Source organism: Fukomys damarensis, unplaced genomic scaffold (assembly GCF_012274545.1).
Source record: "Fukomys damarensis isolate Sample0158 unplaced genomic scaffold, DMR_v1.0_HiC HiC_scaffold_2, whole genome shotgun sequence".
NCBI classification, from domain to species: domain Eukaryota; kingdom Metazoa; phylum Chordata; class Mammalia; order Rodentia; family Bathyergidae; genus Fukomys; species Fukomys damarensis.
The window spans coordinates 60956389-60979739 of record NW_022900914.1 but is presented as its reverse complement, the minus strand read 5'-3'; the positions used below and the strand labels follow the sequence as shown (position 1 = coordinate 60979739).

Here is a 23351-nt window from a genome sequence, read left to right as displayed (position 1 = left end):
CTTGTTTAAATACCAAAGCGAGCAGTGCCTATTGCTTTAGATTGTGCAATTTTAGCAAGATGTTTTAGTGTGGACACTAAGATAGCCACTCAAATCTCCGTCATTTTCCCCATGCCATCATCATAAATTTGTTGTCTTCAATGACTCTGTGCCTATGCTCCTCCTTTCCCCTTCCCTCTGCCCATGGAACAGGATTCTTTCTCTCCCACCAAAGCTAAACTCTACAACCATGCCTTAAACATCTTGCCTACTTGTGTCCTTGAGACTCTGCTCATTATTATTCTTTCTCCATCCCTGGACCTTGACATTTCTCCACCACTGTTACCAAGATCAACTCTCCAGAGTACTTCTTAGTCCTTCCCTTCTTTGGCTTCTCTTTATGAATAACACTATGGCCCTTGATGTCTGTGGCCCCACACCCTGGGGTTATCCTCCGATGTGGTTTCCCAAGCATCTGCACTTGCTCAGTTCCTCCACCTGCCCCTGAAGGGTTGACATTTTCTGGGTTGACTTTGACCTTGGTTCATTCTCTTCTCACTCTGCACATATTCTCTGCATGAGATGAGGCAGGCCCTTTGTCTAATAGCCACCTTGAGGTTAGTGACTTTCATATCTGCACTCCCTAACCTTGTACTTGAGTTCTAGCTCTGCATACTCTCTTGGGTCTCCTGCAGTAACATCAAACTCAGCATGTCAAAATGGGACTTTAAACATCATCAGATTGTGAGCTCCTAGAGAAAGGTGCCTATGTCTTTTTACTCATCTTCCTATTCCCAGAACCTAACACAGGTCCTGGGACACGGTAGATGCTCAGTAAATGTGTTTTGAAGGAGTGAGTGAGTGAATTTGTTTATCTCAGAGCAAAAGAGACATGAAACTGCACTCAAGTTTTTATGTTAAAGCAGTCAACAAAGCCCATTAATCCCTCTGTGTCTCCAAACAGATATAATTTGTTTCTTACAATCCTTAGTGCAATGCTATCTCATAGGACTCTCTGTGATGTGGAAGTGAGTTGTGTCCATACCATTCAATATAGTTGTCACTGACATTGTGTAAGCACTGAGCATTTGAATATGGCTGGGAGTCTATGGCCCTACCACCCTGAAAGCATCCGATCTCGTCTGAATATGGCTGAGAATTGAATTTTAAATTTAATTCAATTTCAATTAACTTGTTTAAATACCAAAGCGAGCAGTGCCTATTGCTTTAGATTGTGCAATTTTAGCAAGATGTTTTAGTGTGGACACTAAGATAGCCACTCAAGTTTGCCTTTATCCCAGCTCTCCTAATATTAGCTGTGAGACCTTGGACTGATTATTTCATCCATGTATTGGTCAGCTTTCCATCACTGAGATAAAATACTTGACATAAATCAGCTTCAACTAGGAAAAGCTTATTTTGGCTCATGGTTTCAGAGGCTCAGTCTGTGACTGGCTGACTCCAAGGCTGAAATAGAATGGCTGAAGGACATAGCAGGGGAAATCTGCTCTAATCATGGCCTCTGGGCAGGAAAGAACAGGAGAAGAGCTAGGGAGGAAGGGGCTTGGAACCAGGCATATCCTTCAAAGGCTGCTCCCACTAACCTACTTTTTCCACATAGGCCCCACTCCTAATAGCCCATTCAGCTATGAACTCGTCAATGGACAGATCCACTGATGAGGTCAGCATTCTCATTATCCAGATGCCTCTGTGGACCCCATTTCTAAACACTCACGCACTATGGATCAAGCCCTCAGTATGTGATTCTTTGGGGACACTTCTTATTTAAACATGACAACCCACCCTCACTGATTCACTCACGATCTCCTGGACCAAATCCAAACTCATCACCAGAGTAAAAGAAAATTCACAGTGGAGAAACAGTCCCTTCTCACCTTCCTCTCTTTCCAAGCCCCACTTTCAACACACTCCTTGGACAGAAAATATCCCTGGATGCTTTCAGACCTCCCCTGAAGCTTTTCTAAGAAATACCAGAAAACCATGGGATGCTCAACATGCATTTTTTAAAAAGGGCTCTATATATCAAGTATGAACCCAAGTAGACTCCCCAACAGAGATCTCTATCTCCCCTGCCTCTCCCACTCACCCTCTCCCTCTCCTTCTTCTATATGAAAGGACTGCTTCTTTGTAAGTTAAACTCCAGCACTCTCCATTACACACCCACCAGAAAAAGCACTCCCTGTTGGTGATACACTCACAGGACAGGCAGAGAGAAAGGTGAAGAATCAAGATAAAAATAGGTGATCTCACCAACAGCTGTTTATTCAATTTATGTAAAGCAGGCTTCCTGCCCAAAGTTCTCTGGGCACCTACACAAAATCCAAATGCAGCAATGAAAATGAATTCTCCCGAACAAGCAAAAATACAACACTCCCTCCCCAGAGTTGTTTCCAAGGGAAGAATGTTGGTTACGAGGAGTCTAGGAATCTGGTCAAGTCCCTGGAGGCTTTGCTGAGAAGACTTTGTTCTATTTGTTCCTACTGCAGCTTGAAAGTCAGAGAGTCTCAATTCTACAATTTATCAGCTCGGTGGACAAAGTAAACCTCTTCTCTTCCCTGTTCCTCTGCCTCTGTGCTCAACAGAGTTTCTATCAAAGCTCTGAATATTACAGCCAATTGGCGTTCTCCGAGGAATCTGAGAATGTCAACGGTGACAGGTTTTATCTGGATGGCATTTGGCTTGCATCATTTCATGGATCCTCACAAAAACCACAACTGATTGTGTTGCTTTTCAATGGTTTGATTTATCTCAGATATATATACATGGATTTTTAGATCTACTTACTGTGTTCATTTAACTTATTGCAGATTACTTCAGAGCATGGCTCTGGAAATTTTTACTAATGGGCATTTATTACAGTTTTAGGTTACCACGTCGTTTACGTTTTTCTTTGCGCACGCACACAAACCTTCTCTAGGGAGATGAACAGCGGCAGCATCGCTACAGGTTAGGGACTTCAAGTCCAAAATATTAAGGGAAGCCGGAAGGTGGCGCTGCATCCATCTAGCCTCACCAGTTTACATCTTTACCACTGAAGGTAGAGCCACTCACCATTTCCTCACAAATGTTGGATGTGATCAACATTTTGCGTTTACTAGTAGATTTCTACTTTGGATATCTTGTGTTACTGGTCTCATTTTTTACTGCTATGTAAATAAGCACACTTCATATTGTGAGTTGCTTAGCAATGCCCTCAACCCATCTCTCACGGAATTCTTGGTGTTCTTAGTGACTTGGGGATGATTTTTATATTCTATTAACCTTTTATTATAAAAGCCGCGAATATTTTCTCCCATATTCTTGCCTTTAAAAAAAAAAAGTTGCTCACAGTGCCTTGTGTTTCTATTTCTCTTTTGGTGTTAGGGATACAACCAGGGTCTTGCATGTGCTAGGCAAGCACTCTACCACTGAGCTACACCCTCTGCCTTTACAGTTTATTTTTCATATAAAACTTTTTGAGGAACTCAAAAATAATCTTTTTAATAATCTTTTTCCTCATGAACTTTTCACCTTATATATAAGAAATTCTTCTATATTTGAAGTTATTCACCTACTGTACAGTCATAGGTAACATTTCATATTTATTTATCTTTTTAGTTCATCTGGACTTGTTTTTGTGAATGGTATATTGTTGTGTTGCTGTTGATTTTTGCCCTGGCTCTGACTCTTTCCTTCAGTCTACATTAGTTCACCAAGTAATTGTTCTCAGAATTCCACTCTAGGTGGGAGGAGAGCAAACATATGAAGAAAACTATGTACAAGGTAGGAGGAACTCTATTCCCAAGAACTGGTACAGGTGAACTTTAAAAAAGGTAATTTAGAAGAGCTCTTAAAAGATGGCACTCAAATGGCAAGGAGATTCAGAGGTTGTATAATTATATTAGAAAGTATGTTACAGCCTAAAGCAGGAAGGCTGATTACAGATGTTGGCATCCTAGGACCTATAATCCAAGCCTGGCCACTCCCAGTGTTTGTAACATGTCAGCTAAGAATGGTTGCCATGCATTTAAATAGTTGAAAAAAATCAAAACAAGGATAGTAACCTATGAAATTTAAACATTCTATGAAAAAAATTTCAGTGTCTATCACAGTAACTTTCTTCATCCCTAAGACACAAGACATGATACCTACAACTTAAGGAAAGAAAGGTTTATTTTGGTTCACATTCTGAAAGGTTTCAGCCCATAGTCAGGCGGCTTAAGGAAGGACAGCATGGAATACTAGAGGAAAAGCTGCTCTTAGTATGCTACTGAGAAGGGGGATGAAACTTGGATCATGCCCACAGTGACTCACCATTTTCACCAGCCCAACCTCATCAGTCAAGTCAGCTATAATCCGCCCATAATCCAGCCACATTCCAAGGTCACACCCGAGGCTTTACAGAGGCACCTAGATATAACTCATAACAATACCCACACATAAAAGCTTATCGGAGCACAACCACACCCATTTGTACACTGTGACTGCTCTGTGCTACAGTGGCAGAATCCAGTGCTGGGACAGAAACCAAATGGTCCAGAAAGCTGGGAAGAGTTCCTCTCTGGAACCTTACAGAAAGGTTCCCCGGCCCTGATGTGGACGTGTGGATGAGAGGATGAGCAGTCTGACTCTCAAAGGTAGACAACACACTAGGGAGCCTCAGGAAAGGTGTGTGAGAGAAAGAGGACTCTGCTGGGAGGGGAGCAGCTTTGCAGGAAACACAGAAGGGAGCAGGGAGGTGGATGTGAAGCAACCCAGGCCTCAAGGAATGAGCTTTCAAATCCCACTCCAACAGGAGGGATCTGGCCCTTTATCAAGGCTGGCTGTGGGCCAGTACAGTTCTGGGCTCTGAAACACCTTATGTGAGTGGAATGGCAGAGCCTGGCAGGACTCTGCACAAAGGCTCGGGATACAGCATCAGATTTCAGGGCTGCCTGTCCCACAGACTGATGGTCCAAACAACAGAAATGTTTATTACACAGTTCTGGAGGCTGGAAGCCTGGGTCAAGGTGTGAGCAGGGCTGATCTTTCTTTGAAAGAGCTAGAGAAGACTCTGTCCCAGCCTCTCTCCTCATTCTGAGTAATTGCTTGGTCTGTGGCAGCCTAATTCCAGGCTTCACGTGGGCACTCACCATGTGGGTGTCTCTGTGTCCGAATTTCCCCTTTCTGTAAGGATACCAGCCATATTGAATTAGGGCCCCTCCCTGCTCCAGTGTGACCTGCTTTTAACTCAACCAATTACACCTGCAGTGTGACCCTATTCTCTGAATAAGATCACACTCTGAGCTACTAGGGATCAGGGCTTCATGTTTGCATTGTTGAAGGGTACAATTGAACGCCTGACAGAGTGACAGAACATGGTGTTCAGGGACTTCCTCCCCTGCTCCTGCAACTGCCCCTGCCCTTAGGGTGGAGGAAGCTTCCATCCAAGCTGCTTCTGTCCAAATCTGGCTGCCCTCACTGGGCCTCTCACGCAGCCCTCCTGTAGCAGAGGAGTTGTTCCTTTGTTGGATCAGTGCCTGCTCCTTCACCCCTGTCCACCGCTGAGTGTCCACTGTGGTTGTGATCATGGGCACAGCCCTCCCTTGTCTGCCAGAATTTCTGGCTCCTGTCCCTGTGGGAACCACAGCCGAGCCCAGCTCACAGCACACCGCCTTGGTCCAGCTCCTGATCCCTGTAGCTGCCCGGGAGAGGCAGGCCAGGGACCCTACAGACCCAGCCACATGCGGCCTTCCTACCATGGGCAGCAGCACGGGTTCTGTATTCAGGGAAAGACCTGGTGGAGGAGAATGTGTGACTTACCAAACTATAAAACTACAGATGATCAGAGACCACCGAGAACATAGTGAGCATCAATGAGAAGCCAAAACAAAAACAGACATTTTAAAAGCAGTGTTTACTTTATTACATTTATTTTGCACAGTAAAAGAACATGAAATGCAGACTTGTCTAAATTCTCTTGCTGATTCTCTTGAAGACAATGTCTCCCACTGTCATGGTCTGAAAGCCAGAAAAGAAACCATTAAATGCTCACTGATGTGAAATCATTAAAAACAAATAATTAAGACCCCCCCCAAATAGCTGCAAATATGGTAACACATGAAACAACAGAACGAATCATCTGTTTCTTATAGGACCAGAGAAGGGCTAGAAATCTCTTCTGAAATCCTATGCCAAGTCTCTGCCACTTTGCTTTCTTCTGTGCAGAGTTGTGCTGCCATTTGCTGACTTCTTTTCTACACGAATGGGTGTGACAGGGGCATCACCCAACTTGCCCCGTCCAGTCCAGTTTCTCTAAGCCTTACTGAGCACCTGCTATGTGTAATACCATGTTGAGCGCCAAGAACACCTGTGCGCCTGGGACGTCATGGGCACTGCCTGGTTTTCCTCCTAAAGCTGTAAATGAAGAGGGTGAAAACACTGGGCACATCGGCTTTGGGGTCCTTGAGGGATGCTCCCTCCTCATTCTGGTTCTCTGGTGAACAAGACAGCTGGAGTGACACAGCCCGTCATCACAGTGACAAAGGAGCCCTTAGCTTGGAGCAGCTGCTCAGAGTAGACAGGGGCCTGGTTCTATCACTTGTCATCTGGATGACCTTGGATAGGTCGACCTGACTATGGAAATCTTTGACCCAACTCCCTCACAGGAGATGGGAGGATTAGGCAAGTTGGAGCTATCAGAGGATGTTGGCCAGGTCCCATCCCAAACATCTCATCTCCTGCTCTCCTGTCCTGCTGGGAAGGTGCTGGTGTGGGCACAGGGACTGTGCATTTCACAGTTGATGCTCATAGTATCACTGCCTGAGGGATGTTCCCACGTGAACCTCGTGGCCACAGCCTCCTTGGACTGCCTACTGCCTTCTGTGACTCCCTAAAGCAAACTTTGAGATCACAGGAAAGCAAGTGGGGGACAAGTGCAGGAGAAATTCTGCAGATCCCAGCCCAAATTGGGCTAGGATATGCTCAACACCAAGAACTGAAGTCTATCTGAAGTGAATTGGGGATTTCAATGGAGGATTATGGCAATGTATCCAACTGTTACATGTGTATATACATATATACATATATATATACACACACACACACACACACACACATATATATATATACATATATATTTTTTTTAAGTTTTATTTTTTTGGTACTGAGGATTGAACTCATGTCCTTGCGCTTGTGAGGCAGGTGGCAGCACCACTGAGCTAAATACCTGGCATGTAATATATTTTTAAAAAATGTAAACTTTTGCCAAATTATTAGAACACACGTAAGTGTACAAACCCACACCACTTGTGGTATGAGTTGCTTCTACTGGGAACAGTTGTGAATGGCAGCCCAGAGAGACTGACCCTGCTCAGAGGAACCCTGGCTTGGCCATTGCATAGCTGTTTGTTACCTCAGATACCTCAATTTCCCCTTTTGAAAACTGCTGTTGGGAACTTAGAGATGCTGTGTAAACTTCATGGCACAAAAGGGAAGCTCAGGAAAGTGGTAGGAGATACAGAAAGGTGGAGAATTTGGGGCTCAGGGGAGGAAAATGGGGCGAGGGGTGCAGCTCCTCCTCACCCTTCACCTCCCCCTCCCTGTCACAAGCCCAGAGCACCCACTTACACTGGTCAGTGTGTCCCCACTGAGTTCAGTCACAGATTTGGTATTTTTGAATGTTGCCACAAGCTTGTTGTCACCATCCAAGTTAACCAAGGCCTGTGAAGGAAAAAGAGAGGCCTGTGAGAAGAGTCTGTGGAGAGTGAGACCCTCTCTAATGGGTCGGTTTCCCTGCGCAGGTGTCAGTTTATGACACCTCTGGTCCCTGTGCTCCCAGACCTCAGTTCTGACAGAAGACAGGGGCACAGAAGACAGAAAGAAAACCTCAGGACATCGTCTGTCAGAGCTTCAGTCCATGCTGTGTGATCTAGAAAAGCACACAGGACACTGAGTGGTCCCCAGGACAAATGCTGAAACAGAAGCAATAAAGTCTCAGTTCTCCAAGCTAATGGAGGCGGCAGTGTCAGAATTCAGAACCCTGCACACACTTTGCTCTGGTCCGCCTGGGTCCTGCCGGAACATTCATGGTTCCTGTGTGGTCTCCTCTCCCAGCCTTGGACATCCAGAGGAGCAAACACAGAAACCCAACCAGGAGAGGAGGACACTGCCAAGGTAAAACATCTCCCTCCACGTGGACACCTGGAAAAGGCCCATGGTAGAACCCACAGCGGCCGCCCCTTCCCCTGGGCACAGCCAAGAAAGTCCTGGCATTTGCCTCAGTCTCTGATGTTGTCCCCGGAGAGGCAGAAATAAAGAGCGATGGGAAGCAGTGAGGAGAGAGCTTGCTGAGCCCAATGCAGAGTCATCTGGGGAGCGGGAAGATGGCTGCTGGGTGGTGCTGGCTACGCTGGGGTGTGCAGTGTGTCACGGGGAGGAGCGGTGGTCAGGTCCTGGGTGCCCCGGAGCCCCAGACCTGTGAGGATGGAGCCGCCCTGCCCTCTGCCCTCATTCAGCAGACTGATTTCTCCTCTGCACAGATGAGGTAGCCCAGGCCATCAGTTTAATGACCCCCCCAAAGGTTTGTTCTGAGTGCGTGCCTGGGCCTTGAGGTTGTGGTGTTGCCAGCCCCTCTTCCAAGACATCTGCCTCTGTCACCACCTTCTGCAACACCCAGTCTATCACCTCATCCCTGAGCAGTAGGTTAGACAGTGTTACTGATTTTCTATGATGCCCACAGGCCCCAATCCTGGGCCCTGCTACGGATGCTTGAGAGCCAGTAGCCCAGACCTAAAGGAACCTGTGAGTTGGAATCCTGCTTTGTTCCTGGTTCCCTCTATGTGCTCCATATAAAAGACTTCAAGTTTGGAGGTCCCATCACCCCCAGGCAGGAAATGGGAAAATAAGAATAGCTTTCCTGCTTCTCCCACTCAAGATGTAGGCTTACAGATGGGGTATCAGGAATGAGAAATGAGGCAAGGGAACCTTGAGGCCTGAAGTCTTGAGCCAGGCTCCAGGGAAAGTTCTGGAAGCAGAGCATAAAATGAGGGGCGTCTCCTACCTTGACTTTCTCTCCGGTAATGGTCTCCATCTCACTCTCCTCACCCAGGGTGAACTCATGCTTGTTTACTCTGGTCCCAATGGTCATCGTGATCTTGAAGTGCTTTCCATTCTGCACAATTTCTGTCGACCCCTTAAGGCCCTTCCCCTTCTGGATGAGGTCATCAGGTATCCCTGGCGGAAACAATCCAAGGTTTAGAGACAGCAGGGTTTGGGGTTGCAAGGCTGAGGCGAACAAGGTCAACTGTGACATGGACAGGCAGAGGCCACAGACAGTGGGGACCTGTGAGCAGCAAGGGCTCTAGCCTCGGATAGGGAAAAAGGGGGCTGCTGCAACCTTGAATCTTTCTTTTCCCTATGAATGCTCTGTTTTTCGCTCTTTCTCCTCTTGCTCTCCTTCCTCCTACAGCATGTCACACTCCACACCATCAGAACCCTCATTCTTCCACAGTGGATCACTCCTTAGGTGACAGGAGGAGCTACTAATAATTAGACCAATACATCAAAAAAAAAATGGGTTTGCCGGGGAGGGCAGGGACAAGGGGAAAAAACGAGAACCAAGACCTGTCACGTAAAGGTACAAGACCCCAGTGTGAATGTAACTGTACTGTATACCTAAAATGTACCAATAAACTCAATGAGAGAGAAAAAAAATGGGTTTGTCGGGCAGGTCTGGACACTTTAGGAGGCTCCTGAGGTGTCCTGAAAGCAGGGGTGGCAGGCCTGCTGAACAGGTAAGAACTGGGTACACAGAGGCGGGCTGATTGGGCTACTAGAAGACCTGGGCTCTCGGGCACACCCAAAGGTCCTCCTTCCCTTCCCTTGCTGTTTTGTGCTCTTCTCCCTCTCCACACCCTCCTCGCCCATTGTACCCTCTGCTCACAGGGCTCCCTCTGCCTGGGCCACCGTCCCCTCTCCCGCCCCCCAGTGGCCACTGCTCCTCTTCCCAGGCTCCCCTTCACCACCACCACCACTCTTTGTCCCCTTCACACCCTGCATTCTAGGAGGAAGGGGGTTAAAGTGAGGTCTCTGCAAAGCAGGGCCTACTGCAAAGTTACCAACTCAGAGGTTTTGGTGAGGATTGAATGGGACGTTGCACAGAAATGTTGAGCCAAACGCCTGGTACAGAGCCACGCCTCCTACATCATAGGGGTTACTTTGTTACATTAACTTCTTTTCTTCTCTGTCTAAAGTGTGACCTTGGAAATGTGGCTCTTCCTTGTGTATCTCAGTGCTATGTGTTCAGCTCAGTGCTTGATGTGTGGTTGGTATTTGTTAGAAGAATGAATGAAGGAATGCATGCATATGAATGAGTGAACAGGGTCTCACAGTGAAGTACCAGTGTACGTGGGCTTTGATCCAGATCCCACCCTAGTTCAGTGCTCTTTCCACTTGCCTCTTGGTGGCCTTGTCCAGTGCGTATTGCCCACGTGGCAAGAGATCACCAAAGTCAGTAAAATGATTCCCAATTTGATGTAACTTGAGCATCTCCTCTGACCAACTTGCCTGACTTGACCCTGTCTGTAGGGACAGACCTTCCCTGCTGTAACTGTGCCCTTGGTGGCCTGTCCAGTACTCACCCATTGCCTTCATGAAGGGCTCGAAGTTCTCCTCACTCTGCAGTTGGTACTTGCCGGAAAAGTTCATGGTGGCGATGGGGCTCCTCTCCACAGCTGGCCACAGCTCTGCAGACTGTAATGGCCACAGGTGGCAGTTTTATAGGGGGGCTTCTTCCTCTCCAAATATGGACCAGAGGTTGATTGCTATAATTTCTTTATGACCAGGTTAAAACATTAACTTCTGAGAATAATGCCTAACAATATAAAACAGGATGGGCCCAGCAGAGGTTTCCTCACATTCAGCAAACATTAATGAACAGCTATGAAGTGCACAGCCCAGGGCCCTCTAGCATTTAAGGTAAAATCCCATCCCCCATGACCTCAGTGTGTGTGTGTGTGTGTGTGTGTGTGTGTATATGAAATGTGTATGTATGCACATTATACACATACAAAGTGAGAACAAAATACACAGTTTATGTTCTTTTATTAGTACATGTTTCCCTAACATTAACCCACCTGCAAATAGCCCCCTCACTTCATGCACACTTATTTCTCCATTCCTTACTTTCTGAAGCAGTTCTGAAATTCTTTTGTGAGCACCTTCATGAGTTGTAATTTTTAAAAAAACCTGTATTCTGCTGCTGAGTGCCATTCAACAAAAGGCAGGCTCATGAAAACATTGCGGTTTGTCCTCGTACACCTTATTCCCTGGATCTGCTTCTGTGTAACCTCTGGCTCTTCTCCAAAGTTCAAATGACCATGAAAGGAGGATGATTGGAACCAATGGAAGACATCAAGGCAGCCATGATAATGCACAAAGGAGGATTTTCAAAACTGCTTCAGAAAGAGGCAAGGATAGTAGGGTAAGTGTGTTGCATAAAGTGAGAGTATTTTGAGGAGGCTTAATGGCAATGTAGCTTTTCTTAAAATAAACTTTAAAAAAATAGACATTCGGGGCAGTCCTATAATCTCAGCACTCGAGAAACTGAGACAGGAGGATCACCCCAAGTTTGAGGCCTGCCTGGGCTACACAGTGAGTTCAAGGCTGGCCTGAACTACACAGTGAGACCCTGTCTCAAAAAACAAACACCAAGAAAATTACCCTATATTTTCTAATTCATGTATGTGCATAAATAGGGACACAGACATACAGTATGCATAATTATGTGTGGGTATGCATATAGAAATATATGTACATGTATGCAGGCACGTATATCTGTGTGTGTTTGTGCATGTGGTTGAACATGTGGACATACATTTATACATATTGTACATGTGCCTGTGTGTATAACATAGAAACATTTTGGCACACAAAACTTTACCTGGTTTATGTAGCCTTAGGATCATTTTCTGCACTTACTTTACACACATTTAATTTTTGCAGACTTTAAATCTCAGCCCTAGTGCTGTTCTCTATTCAGGGAACTCCTCTTTGATTGCATCAGTAACTCCACAGCTCCAAGCTGTCCCTCTTCTGAAGTACAAAGTCCACACACACTTCAGGGCAGGTACAGAACGTGTAAGCCAGGTGTGTGGAAATTGAGAGGCATTTTATAGGCAAGGACAAGGTAAGGAAGAGAAAGGGGCAGCATCTCTATCCCTGCCTAGGACGCAGGGGCAGGGACTTGTGGGGACATGTGGGGAACCTGGCCTTGCGGAGCCCCCTGACTGGCACTGACCTTGGACAGACCACCTAGAAATGCTTCCCATGACCTCGGGGTGCTCCTGTCACGAAGCTCAGAGGTGATGGCACCCAGGGGATCTACACCCCCACTTCCTACCTCTGAGGCAGCTCTAGACAAGCACCCTCACCCCTATTTGCCTCCCTCCTCTCTCTGGACCTTGGCCTCGGCCTCTTCACCTGCAGCCTCCAGTCCCCCATGCTGCAGGCCTCTCTGTGCTGTGGTTGGATGGATCGTCCTCCAGCACAGCCTGGGTGCCTCAGCCCTGGGTATGAGCCTCTGCCTCTGCTGGATCCCATTGCTCCTGAGGCCACAGGTCTGAATACTCCGGAGGACCCTGGTATCCTGGGTCCTGGCCTCGATGGCCACTCCCAAAAAAGGCTCTCTCCCTTTGCTGCCATGAGCTCCAATTTGGGGCTTGGTAAATAATTGCCATCGCCTGAACTTCCAGCAGGCTGCCAGCTCGAGTTTAACTCTCCACCCGTGTCCTTCTTTCTGTGCAGGTCACAGTCACAGGGCCAGCCGTACGCATCAGGGGCTTCCATGCCTCTGTGTCTGTGTCCACGTCACTCCCTCTGCCATTCTTCCCTTTCTCTTCCTCTGTGAATCCTCTGAGCGCACTTCACAGATGCCCCATTCCGGCCGCACTGGGATGATTTTTCCATGTGCCCTTTGTCACTGTCCACTTTCCTTGGTATCCAGTATGGAGCAGGAGTTCAGTCTGTGAGATAAAGTTTGGCAAGAGATAATGAGGTCAAGAGTCTTCTGGTTGAGGAAAAATGAGAGATAAAGAAGTAGTCGGGTCAGCACTCCACCCTCAGGCGACCGAATGACGAGCTGGGCAGCAAGGGTGTGGGTGTGGGTGTGCATACATGTGTGCACTTGTGCGTGTATGTGTCTCACTGGGCTGCAGCTTGGCTGAGAATGCAGTGGGAGAGGATGTGATCCAGGCCTGAAAGCCAGCTCCCCTCCCCCCAGCCCTCTACTCTTTCTCCTTCCTCTGCTGCTGCCCTCTGCCATGCCAGCCTCTGCCTGGTAAATGGCATGAGATACCACACCGAGCTTTCTCTGTCCTTGGCCAGTTCTCTCCTCTGCCTGGGTCCCTATTTGCAGTATAACCACTAAGGTGATTATGTGCACATCTTGCTCAGTCTCTTGCTCTGCACCTAGGAACTCGCTGGGCTGGTCGAATATCTGCTCCCAAAGCCTGAGGCCTCCAGTTCTGGGGGCAAGAAGAGAGGGAAATGTGCGCAGGTGAGAGCTGTGTCAGAGGGCACACAAGCCCCAGAATAGAAGCACGAGAAACAGGGCCCAACACAGACTCTGGCCTGTAATAGAGCGGTGCTCTGTCCCCTGACTCCACACAAGACCCCCCACATTCTCCAGAATTCACACTGCTGATTGGCTAAGCACTCCAGATGTCATTCATGCACCTACATGTCTAGGGCCAGGACCTGTGTCCAGCATCCCTGACACGTGGCATTCTCATGTGCACTCTGCCATGGGGAGGTCACTGCTTTTGGAAGGATAAGAACAGAGATGCTAGTTGAGTGTGCTGCTTCATGGACCCTGGCACTAGTAAACATGTCCCTCGGGCATAGTGGGACACTCTGCTCTGCCCTCCCTGTTCAGCCCTCTTCTGAGTGTCAGGGACACAGTGTGTCTCCCAGGCCACAGGTCAATTTGGGGCTATCCCTGGTCAAGCGTATGCTGAGGACTCCTAGTCCTCTTGGCTCTACAACAGCCTCAGATGAGGAGTGGGAAAATTGGCTCAAAGGATGATATATATTATCCCCTCTTAGCTCCTCTCTTAGCTCATTCTGGGCTGTGACTGTGTAGCTTTTAATGTGACTCACTGTCCTGAGGAGACCCATGTAGACCCTGGTCTCCATGTGGAAGAGTGATTTTTATTTTCCTATATGTAAGGAAGCAAAAAATCCATTATTTTAAGAAGTGGCATGAGAATTCTCCTGGGAGAGGAACTCTGTGTGTGTGTGTGTGTGTGTGTGTGTGTGTACAGATGACTGGATATAAATAAGCTGGGTGAGATGGTAAGTGAGCCCCCATGTCTGTGTGTCAGCAAGAGCCATGCTTGCCAAGGCAAAAGCTGTCCTATTCACAAGAGACCAGGAAGGCCAAGGTGCTTTCCTCTCAGAGAGGAAGAAGAGAGGAGAGGTTGTCAGTAAGAGGATTTGGGGCAAGGAGCCACTAAGAGACCCACAGTGACCACGAGAGTTTTCCAGGAGGGAGAGTATGGAATTTGAAGCTGCTCGCTTGCTGCAAAGTGAATTACCATCCATCTTTCTTTACTTCCCTTCCCTATCACCTCCAAAGGTTTGGCAGGGTGTAGTGCAGGGATTGTTATGCCTGCAGGTGAAAAATGATGGATGATTTAGTCTCAATTTTAGACTGATGTGATGGAGCTGAAACAGCTTTCCTAAAGGCAGTTTCAAGAACCAAATGTCCATGGGGATGTCTTCCTGTTGTGGTTTATATCTAACATGACCCCCGCCCCCAAGTCTTGTGCACTCATAGTTGGGGCTTTTGGGAGATAACTGAATTATAGGTGTGTGATACAGGATTAGTCCACTGATGGGTTTACAGTTGGGCAAGATGTTGGGAGGTGAAGCCTGGTGGAAGAGGTGGATCATAACCTGGAAAAGAGAGAAGAAATATGAATTAGGGCAAGAACAGGATCATGCCTGTGGACATAGCCTGGAAGGAGGTACTTCCTCTACTATAAGTTCAGGATGTCCAGGTGGTTGATTATCAGACTTTTCCACCTCGTTTTCTTCAGAATTTGCCTTTGGTGAGCTGGTGGTCTAGGTTTATGCCTTGCTTGAATGTCTTCTCATTTCTATTTTTGTTGCTGGTACTGTCCTTGGTTTAATTCCTGGGCTGATACTTCTATGTTGCTTATTGTAAGTGTCATTGCTGCTTGTGTTTAGAACCCTTATGGAATGATTGACTCTCAGAGGTGTCTTCCAGATATAGCTGGTCTTTATGTTTTGAGTCTCTAATGACTCTGAGGCAATCTCATTTTCATTATACCAGGAAGGACAACTGTTTAGATCAATCACAACACTTTAGCCCAAGTGATATAATCAGCAACACAACAGCATCAAGCACAGTTTAGAAAATGACAATTTGTGCTAGTTATTAATCTATCATCTTTAACTGTGTGAATTAAATCAAAATCGAGGACCAGCCAAAAATATGTTTATAGTAAATAAACTCTTCAATATAGCAAGTTTACCCTTCAGGATGGGGACATAGAAGGAGTTGGAGAGGGAGGGATAGATAAGTAGAAGGATAGGGAAAAGTTAGAAGTGAGGCCAGAGGACACAGGAAGATCGTGCAAACTCTAGGAAACTGTTCAAGATAAGAGGAAAGGACAGAATTAAAGAACAAAGACAAGAACAGCACAATCTAACAGCAATAGGGAAGCAAGAAACTGTATTCACTGTCCTTTAAAACTAATGATAATCCAGAGAGAAGAAAAGCAAAAGAGAGAAGAAATATGAATTAGGGCAAGAACAGGAATAAAAAAGGAGATGAAGAACAATGTGGGAGAATGAGAGTGAGAGAGAAAGAGAAAGAAAAGAAAAAGAAGAAAAAAAATTTAAAATACTAGAAAAAAATAAAAATAATTTTGAAAACAAAAAATAAAAATGAAGGGCCCCCTTCAGGGTATGTCTCTGCTGTCACAATAGACAATGTGGGCAGCAGTGTGCGATCTAAGTCAATGAATTTCAAGCCAGCAGCAGATCCCTGAGATTCAGGCTGATTCCTGGCTGCAAGGCCCAAGCTGAGCTCCCGGACTTCCTGCTGGGTTGAACTCTGCAAGGTTCTGCTGCAGGTTCCAGCTGCCCTTCCCCTGAAGATAGTCCAGGTTTCGATGAGAGGTGGTGATCCTTCCAACTTACCAACCACAGTGGTCTTGTGTGCCTTTATGGCAGAGATTCTCTTCACTTTTCCAGTGGGCTTCAATTTTCATCAAGGAACCAAGAAAGGCCCTCTCTCTGTTGTTCACTGTTGCTCTATCTTCTGGAGCTCAGGACAATGGCCTTTATGACCCACTGTACCTCTTCAGTGTGAATCCAGGTACCAGCACAGCCAGGAGGCCAAAAGTGACAAGGTGGGGTGGGGGGTGGGGTTGCTGGGGTGGTGCTGCAAGATGTCTGCACAGCTCTGCTGGCCACTGGGAGGCCAGGGTAGGGGGTGCGGTGGGCAGCAGCTCCCAGCAGAATGATTTTTAAAGTTTTGAGTTTGACCAAAAAGCAAGCTTTGATAAAGATGGGTCCTTAAAGGGGACATTTTGGTTACTGAAAAGATTAGCATTAAAAAGCCAAGCACTTTGGAATGGGATAATAGAAAAGATGGCCTGAGAGCATCAGGAGAACCAGCAGGTCTCTACCTTTTGCAGCTTCAAAACTGCAAAAGTGAAAGACTTTGCTTTGAGAAGAGAGTCCCAGGGCACAATGCTCTCCAGACCCCAGAACACTGGAGAAGCCAGGAACGTGAATTGTCTGAGGAAAGTCACAAGAAGTAAAAAAAAAAAAAAAGCCAGGCCAAGACAGAAACCATGAGGGCTACAACCACCAGCACATTGCTGTAGGGGCAGGGCCAGCCATGTCCTTTGGAGTTCACATCTTGCCACAGATTGCCCCAGGCACTGGTCGTGGAACTGTGGGATTTAATATTTGCCACACAGGATTTTGGTCTTGCTTTGGTCCCACTTCTTTCTATCCCCCAGTTTCTACCTTTCGGAATGGGAATGCTTATCTGGTGCTATTGTATGTTGGAAGCATCTATTTTTGTTTTGACAGTGTCTTGTAGCTAAGAGTTTGCCTTAAATCTAAGAGAAAACTTTGAACTTGGATTTTTCAGCAATGCTGAAACTGTTAACACTTTGGCAACTCTAAGAGATAGAATAAATGCATTTTGCATAGAATGCATGAGTCTTTTAAGGACCAGGGGCAGAATGCTATTGTTCATGTCTATATGTCTCTCCAAAGCTTCATGTGCTCATCGGTGGGGCATTGGGAGGTGACTGGGTCATGAGGATGTGTTAGGCCGCTGAAGAGTTTGTAGCTAATTATGATCGTGGGAGGTGAAGCCCAGTTGGAGGAGGTGGGTCAGTGGGGGTGTGGCCTGGTAGGATCCCTCCCTCCCTTCCACCTCCTTGATCACCCTGCTCCCCATCACCATCTCATGAGCTCTTACTCTTCTGCCAAGCTTCCTTTCTATGCTGCCATTCCTTGGAGCCAGGCCACTATAGACTGAAACCTCTACAAACAACCAAAAGAAACATTTTTCTCCTTCAAGTTGTGGGTGTCAGGTATTTTGTCTTAGTAATGAGAAAAGTGACTAAAACGCTTCCCTCGAGGGATCCCCAGAAATCCTACGCATGGATTTGGGGGAATTCAAGCTCATTTCTTCTAGATCCCAGAGTACTGTGCAATTCCAGATAGCATCTGGGTCATACACACTGCCTGAAGCCCTGAGCTTCAATTAACAACTCGCCTATTTCTGTCTGATAATCTCATAGTGTTCAAGCCCAAGGCTAAATCAAAACCATAACTGAGACCTCATCCATCTGTCATCCAATGATTGCAGAGAATGAATAAGTAAAAGCTTAGTGGTTAGGGTTGTGGCTCAGTGGTACCGTGTTTGCTTAGAAAGCACAAGGTCCTAGGTTTTATTTCCAGCATTGCCAAAATTAAAAAAAAAAAAAAAAGGAGGAGGAGGGGAGAAATTTAGAAGCCTTGCCGTTTGAAACCAAAGAAGCAATCGCCAAGGTAAATAGTGAAAGAGTCATTACCCTTCAGCTGTCCCATTTATCAGGTACTTGGTTTGGGAGAATCTACTGGTAGCACCCTGGGTACATCATGCTCCTCCTTCATGTACCAAGCTACCTGTCTGACACCTGTCCCTGGATAAAAGGGATACTTGGCATATAAGTATGATATCCAGACCATCCTTCCTTGATTGTAGATTTCAAATGATATGCCACACAGAGTGACTTTCTGAGGTCTAAGACAGAATATGAAAAGGAGGAGCGTGAAACTTTCTCTATAGGGCAAGTCACCATCAAGCTCAGAAGCCTCAGGGAGAGCTGGGGCAGGTGCAACTTGCCTGGCATTTGTGGAAGAGTAGGACCTCTGAGCCAATTCCCTCTGCTCCACATGCCTGGTCCTGTACTTCCTGCCTACTCCATTCTAGGCAACACCTTCAGACTGGGAAGAACAGCAGAGGTGTTACTGGTTCAGATGTGTCAAGGACTTAGCACCATGGTTAAAGAGGTGATGACTTCTTCACAAGCAGACAACCCAATAGGCAGAGTAGCAAGTAGACCAGACTGATGGTTGCAACACAAGGATACCCCTGTGCCCTTGTGTCCAGATTTGTGTGTATGCTGAAGCCAGAGAGGAGTAATCCCTCAAAAATCAATTCTTGTGAGTAGTTGTCCATAAAATTAGGAGAGGATAACATCATCTTCCATCCACAAGGTGAGCAAATGTAGAAGAAATAAACTTAATTGCAATTATATAATTCAAGTGACTTCAAGAAAAAGAATTTTAAAAGATTCCAACACCAACAGTGTGTCTACTGGTTCTCCATATTGACTTCCATTGTGGTTGCACCAGTCTGCCTCGCACCAGCAATGAAGAAGTGTTCCTTTCTCCTCACAACCCTGCCAACATTTGTTATTGGTTGATTTCTTGATAGCAGCCATTCTTTCTGGGTGAGGTAGAATATCAGTGTTGTTTTTGTCTGCATCTTTCAAATAGCCAGTGATGTTGAACATTTTTTCATATGTTTATTTACTGCTTTTACTTCTTTGTCTGAGAAATGTCTGTTCATTTCAGATGCCCATTTTTGAATTGGGGATTTATATTTGGGGGTCTGATTTTTTTGAGTTCTTTATATATTCTAGATAGAACTTTGTCTGAGGAACAACTGGTAATATTTTTTCCCAACATTGTAGGTTGTCTCTTTTTTTTTTTTGTAGGTTGTCTCTTAACTCTCTTGGTGGTTTCTCTTACAGTGCAAAAGCTTTTTATAAAGATTAGATCCCTTAAGGTAATAATGGAAAGAAAAAATATGACAAAATGAAAAAATGGAAATAAAGTGTTTGTAAATGGGGAGGGGAGAAGGGGTTAAGGGAGGGCACAAATAAGTTGAAAAAATGAGAACCAAGATCTGTCATGTAAAGGTACAAGATCCCAATAATGAATATAATTGTACTGTATACCTAAAATGTACCAATAAAATCAATAAAAGAAAAAAAATTTTTAAAAAGATGAGATCCCAGTTGATTCTTTGTGCTAGTTCCTGTGCTACTGAGGATTTGTTTGTAAAGTTTTTTCCTATGCCAATATCTTTAAGAGTTCTACCTAACTTATCTTACAAGAAGTTTAGTGTTTGTCTTTTTTTTTTTTTTTGTACCAGGGATCGAACTCGGGACCTTGCACTTTCAAGGCAGGTGCTGGCACCATTGAGCTAAATCCCTAGTCCTAGTGTTTCTTTTGTAATATTTTTTTTCTTTTCTTTTTATTGAGGTTGTTGGTGCAATCTAGGTATACAATACAATTACATTCATCATTGGGATTCTGTACCTTTACATAATAGGTCTTGATTCTCATTTTTCCCCTTGTCCCTGCCCTCCCTTCACCCCCTCCTCCCCTCCCCATTTACAAACACTTTATTTCCATTTTTTCAGTTTCTCATATTTTTTTCCTCTCCCTTATTACCTTTCCCCCACCCTTCCCACTTTCCTTACACCTTTAGCCCTACCTAGACTGATGTATCCAGCAAAACTCTCTTTCAAAATGGAGGGGGAAATAAGACACTTCCATGACAAAGAACACCTGAGAAACTACATGAATACCAAACCAGCACTACAAGCAATTCTAAACAAGATCCTAGAAAAAGACAATGAAGGCAACAACACCATGAGGCCCAACAGAGCAAATCAAATAGGCAAGGCAAGAAATTAAAAGGAGAAGGTGAAAAAAATAAAAAGAGTGAAGAAAAGCCCAATATCATGTCAATAATAAGTCAGTACATATCAGTTATAACCATCAATGTCAATGGCCTCAACTCACCAATCAAGAGAAATAGACTGGCAAAATGAAATAAGAAGCAAAATCCAATAATATGTTGCATACAAGAAACACACCTAGTGCAAAAAGAAGCCCATAGACTGAAAGTGAAAAGATAGAAAACAATTCTCCATGTGACAGGAGCCCAGAAAAAAACAGGGGTAGCAGTCTTATTTGCAGGCAAAGTAAATTTCAAACCAAAACTGAATCTAGTATTATTGATGTAGGACAGTACTGTATCATACCTCTATGAATGTAAAATATCTAGTACCTGCTTTATGATACGTAGTAGGGACTGTGCTTTATCAGAGCTACATTTAATGATATTACTCTAGAATGTTCTCTTTCCAGATGATGATTAAGAGGCTAATAGAAAAAATGATGCCAGGTACCACAACAGCAACAGAACTTTGCTGTTGTCTGGATATTATTCTTGTCTTTGGTTTTTGTTTTTTAATGGAATGTGCTGAATGTCTATAATTTTGTTCAGATGACTGCAGAAAGTGGAAAAGCTGTTGCTGCTATTGATGCATAACATACTATTATTAGTCTTTTGTAATATTTATATTTTTTTATCTACTTGGATTTTAGTTTAGTGCATGATGAAGGAAAGGGGTCTAGTTTTAATATTTTTGTTTTGTTTTGCTTTGATACTGGGGGCCAAACTCAGGACCTTGCACTTTTGAGGCACATGGTGGAAACACTGAGCTAAATCTCCAGCCCTAGTTTTAATCTTTGGCAAATTATAATCCAGTTTTTCCAACACCATTTATTAAAGAAGCTCTCTGTCCTCCAGTGAGGATAGTTGGCTACTTTGTCAAAGATGAGGTAGCTGAGTATGTCTGGAATTTTTTCTGCAACTTCTAATCTATTCCACTTATCCTTGGGTCTGTTTCCTTGCCAGTACCATGCTGTTTTTGTCACAGTGACTTTGTGGTATAGTTTCAAGTTGGGAATTGTGATACCCCTGCCATGTCTCTGTTGCCTAGAATGGCTTTTTCTATTCTAGGTCTTTTCTGGTTCCAAATGAATTTTTGGATTGTTTTCTCTAGTTCTGTAAACTATACTGTTGGGATTTCAATAGAGATTGCATTGAATCTGTATAGCAGTTTCAGAAGTGAAAAGTTTTCATTGAAACTTTTGAAAAGTAATGGAATAGTTCTTCTCTAAATATTTTGTAGAATTCAGTAGTGAAGCCATCAGGACCTGGTATTTTCTTTGTAAACTTTTAATTACATCTTCAATTTCATTGATTGTAGTTGGGGTGTTTAGAATTTTTATGTCTTCTTTGTTCTACTTTCGTATTCATATGTATAAAAATCTGTTCATTTCTTCTGTGTTTTCCATTTTATTAGAGTACAGATTCTTGAAGTAAATATTGATGATCTTCTGGATTTCTGCTGAATATGCTATGACTTCACCTTTTTCATTCCTAACTGCATGGATTTGAGCCTTTTCTCTCCTTTTTTTGGTGAGGTTGGCTAAGTGTTTATCCATTTTATTTATTCTTTTGAAAAACCAACTCTTTGATTCATTGATTTTTTTCTTGTATCATTCTCTTAGTCTCCATTGTATTGATTTCTACTCTGATCTTTATAATTTCCTCCCTTGTATGAGCTTTGCGTTTGTCTTCCCCTTCTAAAATCTTAAGATTCAGCATTAGGTTGTTTATTTGAGCTCACTGTCTTTTCCTAGTGTGGGTATTCAATGCTATAAATTTCCCTGTAGAACTGCTTTCATTGTGTCCCATAGATTCCTGCATGTTGTATTGATTATCATTTATTTGTAAAAATTGTCTAATTTCTTCTTTAATTTCCTCTGTGACCTATTGGTTGTTCAGGAGAGTGTTATTCAATTTCCATGTTTGTGAAGTTTTTGAGGTTTCTTTTGTTATTGATCTCCAATTTCATTGTACTATGGTCTGATAACATACATGGGACAACTTCAATTCCTTTGCTTTTTGTTGTTGTTGTTGTTGTTGTTGTTGTTGCTTTGTTTTGTTTTTTGGTTTTTTGGAGACAGGGTCTCACTGTATAGTTGAGACTGACCTGGAACTCACTATGTAGCCCAGGCTGGTCTCGAACTCACAGTGATCCTCCTGCCTCAGCCTCCCAAGTGCTGGGATTACAGGCATGTGCCACCACCCCAGCCTTTCAATTCCTTTGCATTTATTTAAACATGTTCTATAAGCTAGTATGTGTTCTATTTTGGAGAATAACCAGTGTGCATCTGAAAAGAATGTATATCTGATTTTGTGGGGTAGAACACTCTATAGACATCTATTGAGTCCACTTGTTCAAAAGCTTGGTTCAGTTCTAATATTTCATTGTTGACTTTTTGTCTAGATGATCTATCTATTTGTGACAGTGGGATATTGACATCCCCCATGTAGTGACCTTTGCTTGCCTTAATTAGTTTTGTTTTCATACTTACTTTGCTATAATTTAGCTACCGCTGATTTTTTTCTGGGTTCTTGTCTCATGGAGGGCTGTTTTCCATCCTTTTATTTCAGTCTCTGAGTTTCTTTTTGAACTAGGGGTGTTTCTTGCATACAGCATATTGTTGAATTTTGTTTCTTAATCCGTTCTGCCAGTCTACTTCTTTTGATTGTTGAATTGAGGCCATTAACATGATGGTTATAACTGATAAGTATTGACTTATCATTATCATGTTACTTTCCTGTTGTTGGCTCTTTTTAATTTTTTATCCCTCTCCCTTTAATTTCTTGCCTTGCCTGCTGGATTTCCTCTGTCAGGCCTCGTGGAGTTGTGATCTTCATAATCTTTTTCTAGGATATTATTTAGAATTGTTTGGAGTGCTGGTTTGGTATTCATAAAGTTTCTCAGGTGTTCTTTGTCATTGAAGAATCTTATTTCCCCATCAATTTTGAAAGATAGTTTTGCAGAATACATCAGTCTAGGTTGGAGGTTGTTTTCTTTACAGATGTTGCAAATCCCTTATAATAATGTAAACAAAATAACTTT

The 23351-nt window shown here is 44.3% G+C and overlaps 1 protein-coding gene across 1 annotated transcript; it reads right to left on the bottom strand.

Moving 5' to 3' along the window:
- Positions 1–5905: 5905 nt before the first annotated feature.
- On the bottom strand, positions 5906–12974 carry LOC104863271. The gene is made up of 5 exons (XM_010625635.2): positions 12439–12974; positions 10599–10710; positions 9020–9192; positions 7588–7680; positions 5906–5979 (listed from the first exon to the last, which is right to left on the bottom strand). The coding sequence occupies exons 1-5, from the start codon at positions 12802–12804 to the stop codon at positions 5929–5931; spliced, it is 795 nt and encodes a 264-aa protein (XP_010623937.1). The 5' UTR covers positions 12805–12974; the 3' UTR covers positions 5906–5928.
- Positions 12975–23351: the final 10377 nt, after the last annotated feature.

Bases quoted from the DNA above. Each gene is read 5' to 3' on its own strand.
- LOC104863271 (XM_010625635.2), bottom strand. From the start codon at position 12,804: ATGGAAGCCCCTGATGCGTACGGCTGGCCCTGTGACTGTGACCTGCAC. The intron at 10,711-12,438 runs GTGAAGAGGCCG...TGGCCATTACAG, and splicing joins TGGGGGACTGGAGGCTGCAG to TCTGCAGAGCTGTGGCCAGC. The intron at 7,681-9,019 runs GTAGGAGACGCC...TTTCCTTCACAG, and splicing joins TTACCGGAGAGAAAGTCAAG to GCCTTGGTTAACTTGGATGG.